The sequence below is a fragment of the Zalophus californianus genome, chromosome 12 (genome assembly GCF_009762305.2).
Source record: "Zalophus californianus isolate mZalCal1 chromosome 12, mZalCal1.pri.v2, whole genome shotgun sequence".
In the NCBI taxonomy this organism is placed as follows: domain Eukaryota; kingdom Metazoa; phylum Chordata; class Mammalia; order Carnivora; family Otariidae; genus Zalophus; species Zalophus californianus.
Genome location: NC_045606.1, coordinates 94,288,297 through 94,301,193, shown reverse-complemented (window position 1 = coordinate 94,301,193; position 12,897 = coordinate 94,288,297). Strand labels below are relative to the sequence as shown.

The following is a 12,897-nucleotide window of genomic DNA, read 5'->3' as shown; positions in this document are numbered from 1 at the left end:
ACTTGTAAGAGTTGCCTGCATCAGGCAACATGCATCTTTCAACCATTTGGAGGTATTCTAATCCTTCTCTTATCTTATGGATGAGAAAATGAAAGATCAGGGCTTCCTAAACCAGCAAGGAGTAGAGCTCTGATTTGAACCCAGGTCTGTTTGATTCCAAGTCCCCATGATGTTTCCTCTACCTCATGTTGCATTTGGAGCATAAATGAGATCTAGGGAGGTCATTAGAGGCAGAGGGAATACAGAGTCCAACTTTGATCAGTTCACTACTTGACTCTGCCTGTCCAGGTCTCAGATCCTGTGGGCCAGGGATGAAGAGGATGCAGATCCCTTGGTTGGCTGTCAGAATGGCTTCCTTCCCTCAGAGCTGAGCCTTTTTTACTTTGAATACCCTGAAGACCTAAATCTCTTGAGCTCTGATCCGCTTTTATCTCCTTTCCAGCTACCCAGGTGACATGTCCTATAGCTCGTTTCTAGCTTCAGATACTGAAATCCCTTTTCATCATCCTGCTGGTGTCACACTTTCTCCTTCGGTTACGATGACTCTCAGTGGTCTCCTGGGGGAGCCAGAGAGTCATCTCTTGTTTACAGGTAAATAATGAGTCATTCAATATATTTACATACTAGGACTTCAGCAGGATTTCAGTAAAGATAAGGTGCTGGATAAAGCTGGTTCCCAGGGAGGATGCGGTGATTCATCACACACTTAAGAAAGGACCAGCCTCATTTCCTCCCCAGCTTGAGGGGAAATGATCACTCTGCTCTGTGGCAGCCCATTTGCAAGAGGGAGGAGCCCTGCAGCCACAGCTCTGGCACAGATGAGGTGTCAACCATACTAGCCGAGCTGAGGCTGGCTTGAACTATGCCCTGCTGTCTCCTTGCCCTTCTCCTGGGCACTTTCTTAGGTGGGTGCTGTTCTCTCTGGCAAACCTCCCCTCAAGTCCTCACCCGCATGCCAACCCTTCGAATCCAGAGTCTCAGGTGTTGGATTGACTCTTAGTACAGGCCTTCCATTTTCTGGAATGAATATGGGACTTGAGTCCCTAGTGACTGGTATGCTGAATCTCGGTTTTCTCTATCCTCTGGGAAGGAGTTTGCTCTCTCGGTCTCCCCTTGCCCAGTGCTCTTCTGCACCCTTAGCCCTTCCAGTCTACTCCCTCCAATGGATTGATCCCATATGCCTGAGCCATGGATGGACTTGAGCCACCCCTGGGTCAGGAAGGAAAGCAAGCTCCATTGGGGTTCTTCACTCTAAATGGCTTTTTGCACTTCCCTCAGGTGTCAGAGCTCAGACCATCCACCAATGGCCACCTGTCAGGGTGCAGCTTGTGGGCAGTCAGCTCTCCCTGGAATGCACCGTGAAGGGGACATCAAACCCTTATCTATATTGGTACTGGCAGTCCCCGGGAGGGACCCCACAGTTGCTCTTCTCCTCCTTAAGCATTGACCAGACAGTTCGTGAGACACCGCAGAACTTCACAGCCTTGAGGTCCCAGGACGGCCAGTTCATCCTGCGTTCTGAGAAGCTCCTCCTCAGTGACTCTGGCTTCTACCTCTGCGCCTGGAGTCTCACACTGAGCTGGGTGGGGTAAACGTCTGGGCAAAAACCCCACCCTCTCCCGGAGCCCTCCCTCTGGGGCTGGGTGGAGGATTACTTGGGTGTTTGATTGTCAGCCACTGTGAGAACCACGGAATCAGGCCAGATTCTCCAAAAGAACTTCACTAAGTTCTCAGGGAGAACAAAAAGATATTTGTGTGTAGGACCTACCTGTGGATTGCACACACGGAGTCAAGTCCCCAGGGCACGGATGCGTTGTCCTGGGCTGTTATACTCCAGCCCTCAAACTGAGCTGACCTTGCCCCACACTCTCTTCGCCTGAATGCCTGTCTGTGCACACTGGGGAGTGAGAGAGGGGGGAAACACCAGTAGCAGGATGTGGTGTGGTGGCAGACAGGTGGGCACGTAGGAGGATGCCAACTTAGGTGACTTCAGTGGCTAATTTTCATCACCTGGAGAGTCTCCTTCTGTTAATCTTTCTGCAGAGAGTAGATGTCTTGGGGAAACTTGGATGAGGCTTTGTGCTAGGGAAGGGGCAGTATGTTCAGTAGGCTGTTCTCTTGCGGGCTGGAGTTGTGCACTTGTTAGTATCAGAAACCACACTTAGGGACTGTGATTATTGTTTTGGATTTTAGACTTTTTAATTCATACTCTACTGTGTCTCATCCCTTCCCTTGTAGCAAAAGGGAGCAGAGAAGCAGATGGTGACCAAAGACATACAAAAGAGGGAACAAGATGAGGGCACACGTGTATAATGGTAAAACCCTAAAAAAGAGAAATTACTTGGATGAGAATGAAGGAGAGGAAAAGGCTTCTGGGGGTGGCTGGGAAGAGATGCTACAGTTCCCTTGGCAACCGAGCTTCCTTCCTCATCCATTAGTCCCTCATCCCTCCCTCATCCTCCTTATTCTTAACAAGCTTTTCTTTTCTAATATCCTTTGTGCTCCACGAGGGGGCACAAGAATCTTAAAATCTTAAAATACTCTGTTCCTGGCATCACTTCATCTAGGACAGTTCAGACATTTGTTTATTTTTCAGTACCTTTCGATCTGCGGAGGAAAATCTGAGACACAGATAGACGGTGACCAAGATAGTGTTTACAAATGCCCAAAGACTCCTACTGCACCTTCAGAATGGGTGGGTGCTCTGAGCCATCACAGGGATCAGAAAGAAAAAGTTGCACTCAAGATGGTGCTGGGCATAGTCGCAGCATGGCTTAATCAAGGCACTTGGTTGGCTTTTTTCTCCCCCATGTGTGAAAATATTAATTTACTAAGGCAAGCAGTACCTTTGCAACTCAAGTTTGGTTCACACTTAAAAAGTAAACAACGTTTCAAGCTAATGTTTGTTTGCTAGCTGATTATTGAACATTAGCAGAGTTGGATCTCTCCCTGAAACAGTGCTGCCAGATTACCTTCAGTTAATGGACCTCAGTATTTAGAACAGGCCTAGAGTCACATCAGCATTGAGCGGATGGATAATCGAGCACATTCTCGTATTTGTGCCTCTGCTCCCCCAGCTTCCCGATATTAACATCTGACACTGTGTGGCATGTTTGTTACTTCTTATGCTGTACCTGTCTGTGGTTTTTGACAAAGACATCAGTGTTCTGCAAACAGTTCTACTGGCCCAGGTGTCTACTGGCTTCACCTACTGACTTCTCTCCTCATTGCCTGATCTTTTCTGTCTCTGTATTTTTAAGGCACCTTGCTTTTTGAGTCTAAATTTACCAGTTGGTTTTAACCTTGGGCTAATTATCTCATCTCTCTTTCCTCACTTGTCAAACTTTGCTCACTGGATTCAGTGTATTAAATGAGCTGGTGTTTTAATGCCCCATTACAGGGTCCAATTTGAAACAGATATTATTTTCCTCTTTTAGCTTACAAGATATTTTGATCCCAACTTACCCAAAAGAAAGACTTATTTAAAAAAAATTAAATTTTAGGCCAGGTAGTAAATATTTTAAAAAATGCTGAATATACTCAGATGGCAAGCCGGTGAGACTTGTACCCTGTGTGGTACCAATTCAGATGCTGGTGGTTTCTGGTGGGGTTTGATGCAGTCTCAGAATCCTTCACAGAGAGCTGTTCCAGGTAATCACTACTAGTCAAGTGGTGGGAGAGGTAAGACAGGTTTTCATTCCTGTAAGATATTCAAAAGTTCTGGAAAACGTCACAAAGGAGAAGTTTTAGTGACGGTTAGCTTTTTAGGAAGCTAGCATTTAGATAAGCAAAATGACATTCTCAGCCAGAGAATCTGTTTGAATAGAAATGTGGAGTTCCCAATGAATATCGCAAGTTCTAGAAAAGCAGTGAGTGAACAACCCTGATCATTGCACAGTGACAGAGAGACAGGAGGACATTAATAGGTAAGGGGAAGCTGGTCAAGGAGAGGCTTGAAAGCCATCCAAGTTCATCAAAACAAGTTGACATCCTCCATGTTATCTGCCCTATTCATGAATATGAGTCCTCGGCCCTAAAGGTTTCCCTGTGTCTAAGGACTCAGGAATCTACCATTACCTTAATTTCAGGGGACAAAGGAAATCAGCTCAGGATGGCAGATGATGCTCAGATATACTTTCTCCTGCAAGGAATTCATCAATATCAATCCTGCCTGGTGCAGATGAGGCTGCCTCCTTTCTAGGAGAGCTTCCAGGACTCCATTCTTGGCTGACTTTGGAGGCATGGCAGGATCACAATTCCCATGCATGTCATTCCTAGGCCACTGGCATGTGGAAGATCCAGAGCCACGTGCCGGGGGCCAAGGAAACTCAAGTTGTTTTGCCTGGATCTCAGGCACTCATGGGATTTATAGGGAGTGAGCCAGGAGCTCTCAACAGCTGAGGAAGATGGGAAAGGTCCAGGGTTGGAGAGCTGGTGTTGCTGAAATTGGGCTGCTTCATATTTTTGTCCAGGATTATGTGCTTTGCGTTGAGTATGGTGTAGCCCAAGCACGCTTGGCCTGTGACATAGCCTGTCATTTCCCACTCCCTCCTTCAGGGGATTCTCTCTGGTTTTCTGTTCTGTCTGCATTATGTTCTTCCTCCTCCTCTTAGCCAGCTGGGACAGAAAATATCCATCACATAGACCTCACCCACCTCAGCAGTAGGGAATGAGGCTTTAGAGAAGCCCAGGGAGTCCAGCACACAGACACCAGTTCAGATACCCAGGGACTGTCCATGCTCAGTCTGTTGATTATTTGGGGCTGCCTTTCCTGTGACTCATTAGCACCTCTCATTAGATGAATGGAAGGCTGCAGGAGGGCGCAGTGGGGGAAGGTGGGGAGGTGGGGGTGCGCATTTAGGGAACAGGTGGGAGGAGGGAGTTGCCGGAGCGATGTGAGGCCAGGAGGGACCCCAAGTGGGCCAGAGCGGTTTGCACCTGTTTTCCTTCTTCACTATCTCCACGGCACCAGCTGCAGCCTCTGATCTCGGGGTCACCTCCAGCAGGTGCAGACGTGTTGGTGGGGTGGTCTGCACGGGGAGCTGAGGTGCCTAGATCCCCCTCTAGAGGGCCTTTCCTCTCCCTCTGTAGTTCTCTTTCCACTGCCCACAGTGCTCGCCGGAGGCTCAGTAGAAAGAGCCGCAGGGAAGGGCTTGGGGCAGGATGTGGTGACTGTGGTTCTCATGATGCTCAGAAGGGGTGCTGGAGGGGGGAGGACTTTCAAAGGCCTCCAGATGCAGGACCTGCTAAATGTCAGACCACATCCTGTTGTGACCCCTGAGATGAGCTAGGGGCAGGTGGGTGGCTGTTGTGATGTTGCTCAGAGATAAAGAGCTCAGCAGCCAGCCCTGCACTTAGACATCCCCAAACTTCCCCCCGGTTGTCTCCTAAAAGACCCCAACCTGCATCTTTTTACTTCCTGCCTTTGATTCAAGGCCACTCTCCTTGAAACACTATTTTCCTCTCCTCATTCACGGCCCAGCCCAGCCTCCTTCCTAGAGGAGGGCCAGGAACAGGTGTCAGGGCTCCAGGTGCCTTAACTGTGGGGTTCCAGGGTCGGCACCAGCCCCCTCCCCCCCAGAGACAGCCCCCGAGGCTGTGTCACTGTGTGAATGATGTGTGTCTGGGAAAAACTTAGGTTCCCCGAGTTCTCTTCCTCATGGTGATTTGGGGCCTGCAGACTTTGAATCACTGAATCTAAAGAGCAGAGGTTGAAGATTCTTTAGACATCACTTTACACAATCTCCTCCCTTCACAAACGAGGTGATAGAAGCCCAAGAAGCAAAAGGAGTTGTCTAGGGCCATGCAGCTGTGGACAGAGGAGGACCAGAAGCTAATTCTCTGTGTTTGAGCAGCTCCTGGATCTCAGGCAAAGCTTAGAGGAATGTGGGCTCCATATTGAGCTGTGATCTTGCTGTGAATTTTATGAGCTGCTTATGGGGGAATACATAAGGTGCAACCCTCAGACCCAAGTGACAAAGGAATGGAGGGGTCAATACAATGATCTGCAGAATTAGACTCCTCAGAAACTAAACAGGTTGAAGAGATCAGCTAAAGAATTGTGATAAGATTAAACAAGTACTCCCTGTCTCCCCTCATCTCTCCCCAACCCCCCAAAAAGAGAAAAGCAACTGTCTGCACGCCGGAAGGGTAGTGTATGACTCATAGCAGAACCTGTGAAAAAGACCCAAGGTCTGAGTCAAAAGTGAGTTCTATGAGTGGGTACAGGATGTTGAAAATTGCCCTAACAGGGGCGCCAGGGTGGCTCAGTCGTTAAGCGTCTGCCTTCAGCTCAGGTCGTGATCCCAGCGTCCTGGGATCGAGCGCCGCATCGGGCTCCCTGCTCAGCAGGAGGCCTGCTTCTCCCTCTCCCACTCCCCCTGCTTGTGTTCCCTCTCTTCGCTGTGTCTGTCTCTGTCATAAATAGATAAAATCTTTAAAAAGAAAAAAAATTGCCCCAACAGACCCAGTGTAGACAATAGCGAACCCACCTTGCCCTGTGTTCTGTTCTGAACAGCACACTTTTAGAAAAGTAGAAGGCTGAAAACAAACATAAATGTTTTCAGAAGAGGGTGGCTGGGCTGTGGAGAGTTGGGAGTGCTCAAAACTGGGCCATATGAGGAAAACATTGGGAGAGAACTGGAAATGTTTAGCCAGAAAATAAACTTTAGGCTAATAATAATTTTTATAATAGTAGCTAATATTTATGGAGGCTGTGAGAACAGCTTTGCATGTTGTGTGCATTAATAAGATGAAACCACCTTATGAAATCAGGGTTGTGATTCAGCCCATTTTATAGGAAGGAAAGGTGAGTCTCAGAGGTGGTCATAAAGCTGGTAAGTGCAGATCTGAGGCTTCAACCAAGGTCTCTCTGGCTTAGAAGTGCATATTCTTTGTTGTCATAATGTTCTCCTCTCTCCATTGCAGGCTTTTTCTCTACTGCAAACTCCAGCTTTTAAGGGTTGTGTTTATTGTGTCTCTTCAGAGATGTGTAGACTTGGCTGGGGTGGGCTTGCTAGCTGTCACAGGAAGTGCTCTCCTGGGATTATCGTGATGGTCAGTGAGGGGTGTGACAGGTGTCACAATGAGATTGTTGGATACGGAAACAGGACAGAATTCTTCACAAGAGCCATCCGGTGATGAAACGGCTACTCAGGCAGATGGAGAGCTCCCTGTTCCCAGGACAGGTCAAGCATTACCTGAGAGGATACAAGAACCCTTACCAGTGAGAGCGTGTGTAATTCCCAGACCCAGTCAAGACGAAGTCTCACCGTGGGAATGAGGGTGCAAAGGACCCAGCTGTAATGGCTGGAGTGACCTATCCCTTGGGCAGGAAGGGTCATGCCCAGGACCACCCTCAGGTCGCTATTTTAAAAAAAGCACTTCCTTCCGTCAGTGCATTTGATCAGGAAGCAGTAGGCCTGCAGGAAGCCCTGGAGGGCAGTCTCCTGTGAAGACCACCCCTCAGACTCACAGAGGACAGGCTGAGATACTTAGAGCTGGTTGAGGACGCTCCTGGGGAGACAGTCATGGCTGTGAGCTCTTGTTGACGTACAGATCCACTCATTTATCACTGGGACCCCATCCTCCCCACGGAGGGAACCCTATTAGGACTCCAAGTACAGCAAAAATAAGGACAGTGGACAGAGATGGAGGAGAGTCCCCATGTAGTCGGGCCTGTGAGTGTGTGGTGAGCAGAGACTAGGTCCTCTGTCGGAGAGAGATGATTCAGGGTACGGCCAAGTGCTGTCACAGTAAATGCTAAGGGAAGGCAGAGAGGAATGGTATGTTAAGGAACCCAGGGACCTCGGATCCATAAACATAGCTCGAGAACAGAAAGTCTCCAAGGCGGGAGGGGAACATATCCAGCCCTGGATGGAGGCAGGAAATTCTTTGTGTTTGGGGCCCAGATGGGGTCGATAACGTCTCAGATTATGGGGTATCAAGGCCCGGAAATCACCATTCTGGTAACTACAGGAGTCTGCTACAAACAATGGGAATGAACTGTAATTAAAATTGTTGCCCAGGCCTGGTGGCCTTCCATACTAGAAGTCTTCTTATGTGGGCACAGGGTAATTTCATGGACAGAGTAAAAGTGAACTTGGTCATGAAAGTTTGACAAGAGGTCAATGGGTGAGCAGAAGAGCAATTCACCCATAGGTCAGTAGTGGTTCTAAGAATTGACATGGGGGTTTTAGCCATTCCTGATCCCCATTAGGGTCTCCTAGCACCCCTAAATGAAAATACATGTAAAAAAAAAAAAGAAAATACACGTAGGCTTAAGCATGTTTTTGGTTTCAAGTGCCAATCATCTGTTCCCACATCCATCCCTAAGTAGTGACCTCATGAGTTTCCTTCTGCACAGGACATTTAGCGCTGTGTGTCACACTGACTGCGAGGGGCTGAGATCAGTCAGGCTCCCCTTCCCTGGGTCCCTGTGGAAGAGGAAAAATAGGGAATACCTCAGGGCAGGAAATGGAGATATTAAGATCTATCAGGATCCATTGCTCGTTTTCCACCCTCTCTTGTTCTGAAATCCCTTTTTCTCTCTTCTCTCCCTCCTTCTTCCCTAATCACTTACTTACAAGAGAAAAAGTCTTTGTCTCTTGGATGGTCCCAGCACCTTCTGCCCCCACCCCCACTGCCCAGCCTGTGTGTAGCCTGGCCATAAGCCCCACAGGAGGAAGGCGTGCGGAGTCTTTCAGATACTAGTGCTGATAGGAAAATTTTTCTGGGCAAGTGACGGTGGCTTGAGCAGCCCTTCCCCACAGGAACCTCACCCCCTACCAAGATGTTCTCCTGATGCCCTGACCAGTTGGATGCTCCCCTCTCCCACCTAATTTCTAAGTAAATCTCTAAAGGTCACAGGCTTGAGATTCCTCTCCTGGAGTGCTTCCTAAGGTGAGTCCAGCTGTGCCCCGGGGAATGGTGAAAACTTGGGGACCCCAGGCATCGTGCCTGGCTTCTGAGTCTCTTCACACACTTTGCCCTGTACTGGTCTCACTTGTGGGGTTTGCCCCGGGGCTACCTTCTGCCCACAGCTGTCTTCAATGGGACGAAGTTTAGATGAGCCTTGAGACTAGAATAGGCAGACAGGTCCAGGCCCATGAGGAATTGCTTCAGTGCTTCCCATTCTCTGGACCCAGAAACTCTTCGGGACCCCCTTTAATTGGAATGGCCGTGTGTCCTAGTTTGCCAGGACAATCCTGGTTCACTTCATTTTTTCTTTTTAAGATTTTATTTATTTATATTTGAGAGAGAGATAGAGAGTGTACATCTGCGAGGGGGAGGGACAAAGGGAGAAACAGACTCCCTGCTAAGCAGGGAGCCCGACATAGGGCTCGATCCCAGGACCCCGGGATCATGACCTGCTCAACCTGCTGAGCCACCTGGGCACCTGCTAATTCACTTCTTTTGTCCCAGAATCCCATCTCTCACCCTCAGTAGTGTCCCTATTCGGGCACTACATGATAGGATCACCTTGCCTCTAACCTGTTGTTGCTCAGTTTCACCTGGGGGAAGGATGCATGGGATGCCTAGAATCAGTCCAGAAGGACCTACTTGGATTCCGGAGAGAGGGGCAGAGGCAGAGGAGGTTAACTTCCCAGTGCTCTGAGTTGGATATTGGGGAGGTGGGGGGTGCTGTCTGAGGGAGACAAGGAAACAGCTGTAAGGATAAAGGGAAGGAGGCTCCCCTTGGGTCAAACAGGGTGTGCAGTGTGGACTAGATGATGTTTGTAGCTTTCTCCAGCTCTGTTATGTCTCCAGGAGTGGGAGGGTGGGGGTCATTCATCCTCCTGAGGACATTCCTTCATTCTTCAAGATTCACGTCCCTCACATTGGCAAACCCCAGGTGTCCCCCCGGGGCATCTCCCCCCCACATCCTCCCAGCTGCTAATTCCCCTGCTCAGCGTGCCCCAGATGAGGATCACCAAGCCTGCAGACCCTGTTTCCCACCTGTGTGGGGTTATCTTCTCCCCACCTCCCCCTCCATCTCCATCCTGCTCCTGCTCAGCCCTCTCACTGCTCTGCACCCACAAATACCTGTCCTCCAATGCCCTGTCCCAGGCCACCCCCTCTGGTCCACACAATGGCCTCTTCTCTCTGGGGAGCTTACTTGTCCCTTCAGCTGCTCCTCTCCCATCCCACCCTTGTGAGGAGGCAGCACATGTGTCTAAAGCATGCGAGGCACAGCTCTTGCAGGTGCTGGTGTAGGGCCTAAACTCTGTCCCCTTTGGGGGGCTTTTTAGTCATTATAAAAATAAATAAACAAGAAAAAAACTGAGCTGCAGTTTGAGAAATCTAGAAGTAATTACGACCGATGGGAAGTTAACAGGCACGTGATGGGTTCCCCAGGCCACCGCCGCCCTGGGCTGTTTCCTTTCCTGGCCTGTGGGAGCGGGGTCTGGAGAACCCCTCACATCCAGGTCCTGGACACTCAGTGCAGTGGGATGGACAGTGTCCACCTAGACTTCATGCCCACCCCGAACCTCAGAACAAAAGTGACCCAGTTTGGAAACAAGGTCTTTGCAGATGTACATGTCAAGGATCCCAGGATGAAATCCTTCTGAATTCGGGGTGTGGCCTAAATCCAATGACTCCCATCTTGATAAGAAAAAAATAAGGGAGAAGTCAAGGCACAGGGACGCAGGAAGGTGATGTGGAGACAGGCATACGGTCGGAGGGATGCTGCCACAAGCCAAGGACCACCAAGCAGACAAGATTCTCCCCTGGAGCTTTTGAAGGGAGTGCGGCCCTGCTCGCACCTTGATTTTGGACTCCGGAACTGGGAGAGAATAAATTTCTTCAGCTTTAAACCATCAAGTTTGTGGTCCTTTGTCCCTGCATTGCTAAGGAACAAACACACCCTTCGGTCTGTTCCTGTGGGTCCTGCACGGGAAGTTGGGGGTGGCCACTCCACAGTCCCTCGGGGACAGGCACACCATTCTGGCCACTACTTGGAACAAACTTCCCCAATTTCCATCTTCCAGACAACGTGCCACGGTGTCACCGCTTACCAGTCATTTGATCTATGAACTGTGGCTTCCCCCCCCACAGAGGAGGGAGGACACCTGCTTCCAGGGCCATGGTGGGGATGAAGGGGGACAGCGCTGGTGCCAGGGCCCAGCCCCAAGTCGGGAACAAAGCAGGCCGCCAACAAGGGGCTCCACCTCCCTCATCCTTTCTTGGCTGTCACACTTCCTTCTCACCCCTGACTTCCTGCCTAAATGAGCCTATCTCTGGTCTCTCTCACCAGTCTGTGGGTCTGTGTCTTCTTTCCCCTGATTGCATCCCTTCCCTCCCCCGGTGCAGGGTTCTACTGCAGTGAATGTGACTTGCTTGGAGAGTCTACCCCAGTAAGATAACTGTCTCTGCCTCAGCATGTGCTCGACATGCTGCATTTGGGGTGGCCTGCTCTCTACCCCATCAAGGGAAGGGCGGCTCCGGTGCGACACCTCAGCCCCTTCCCCATGCCTTCCCCAGGGCGTGACCCTGCAAGCCCCTCATCTGTGAAACCTCTGGGCTTCACTTAACGGTAGTTTCAACTCTGTGCCTTCTTTAGGATTCTAACCTAGGTATGCAGAATAGAGCTAGATCTGCTGAAATCTCAAAACAAGATGAGACGGAGGCCTTCAGAACAGACACAGATAAAACCTGAATGCATAATAAATGAAACCTGAGTCTGGAATTGAGAAATGACCAAGCATTCCAACACAGAGGTTGCCCTGCCCTGGGCCCCGTGCTGAGGTGGGGTTAGGGCTCACCTCTGCTCATCCTTACGCAGGTGCTCCCCACTCCTTGCCCTTCGGACCAACCCTACACTCTAGGAGCCCAGAGTGCCTGGGTATGGACCACGGAGCCCATCCTCCATCAGGATGAACAGGAGCAAGCAGCCTTGCTTAGAAAGAAGGGTCAGTCCCTCCATATGCTGTAGGCGTGGGGCCTTCCTTAAATCTTCAAAGGACAGAACCTCATAGATACCCCCAAGAGACAACACGGCCTGGCAAGACACTTTTATTAAGTCTATTTCAGTTTCAGGGTTGAGGAGCTCAGTCTGCAGGAAAGCATAGAGAAGGGACAGATATCCCATCAGGAAAGAGATAAGAGGGGGAGAGAGAATAACTTTTAGAAACGCCGACTGGAAGCACGTCAAGGCGAATCTAGGGTGAGGATGATGAGCAACTCAGGATGCATTTTCAGAGCTGGTCTCAGGAACCCTTTCTCTTGACCTGCGGAAGAGAGGGCATTGTCAAGGTCCCAGGGGCCATGAATAGCAGGATGGGGCTCAGGGAGCCTGACTCTGGGCCTGATTTTGGGTATAGGTGGTCGACTCTCCCCATCCTCTGATGCAGCATCCTGTAACAATCCCCATACTTTCTCACCAGTCTGGCAGTCCCATTATGCTTTCCTTGAGAAATAGAATATATCAGGGCTAAGTCAGGCTCTGAGATCCCCTCATGCTCCATGCATGATGTTCTACCCTCTCCCTCCAGCCTGCCTGCCCCATCCTGCCCACCTCCTTACCTTGGCCATCAGCACCAGGGCGCTGACCAGCACGGCATACAGGGTGGCCTTCCCCAGCAGGATCTCATAGAGGATGGTGGCAGACAGGATGCCCTGCTGATAGGACACTGTGGGCGGGAAGGGAGAGCGCACAGGGACCTGTGAGCAGGTGTCTCTGGCCTCTCCACCCCCCACCCCGGGGTCCATGGTTCTCCATGCTTGGCTTGCAGGACAAAACCATGGCAGACGGAGAACAAGCAGAGGAGAGGGTCACTTACCTGAAGTGAAGCCACAGTCTGAAAGAGAGAAGGCGGAGGGAATGGATGAGAGACCCCGTCTTCTAAAGCAGACGGAAAGCTGCCAAGTTAGGCACACGTGAAGCTAAGGCAATAC

General features: G+C 50.2%; 1 gene segment (V, D, J or C); it reads right to left on the bottom strand.

The window, feature by feature from the left end:
- Positions 1 to 11,999: 11,999 nt before the first annotated feature.
- The window catches only part of LOC113911840, a 150,958-nt gene continuing 150,060 nt past the window's right edge, over positions 12,000 to 12,897 (bottom strand). Inside the window, 3 exon segments of the C gene segment in view lie at positions 12,000 to 12,230; positions 12,526 to 12,632; positions 12,783 to 12,800. Of these exon segments, the coding sequence occupies positions 12,210 to 12,230; positions 12,526 to 12,632; positions 12,783 to 12,800 (146 nt within the window).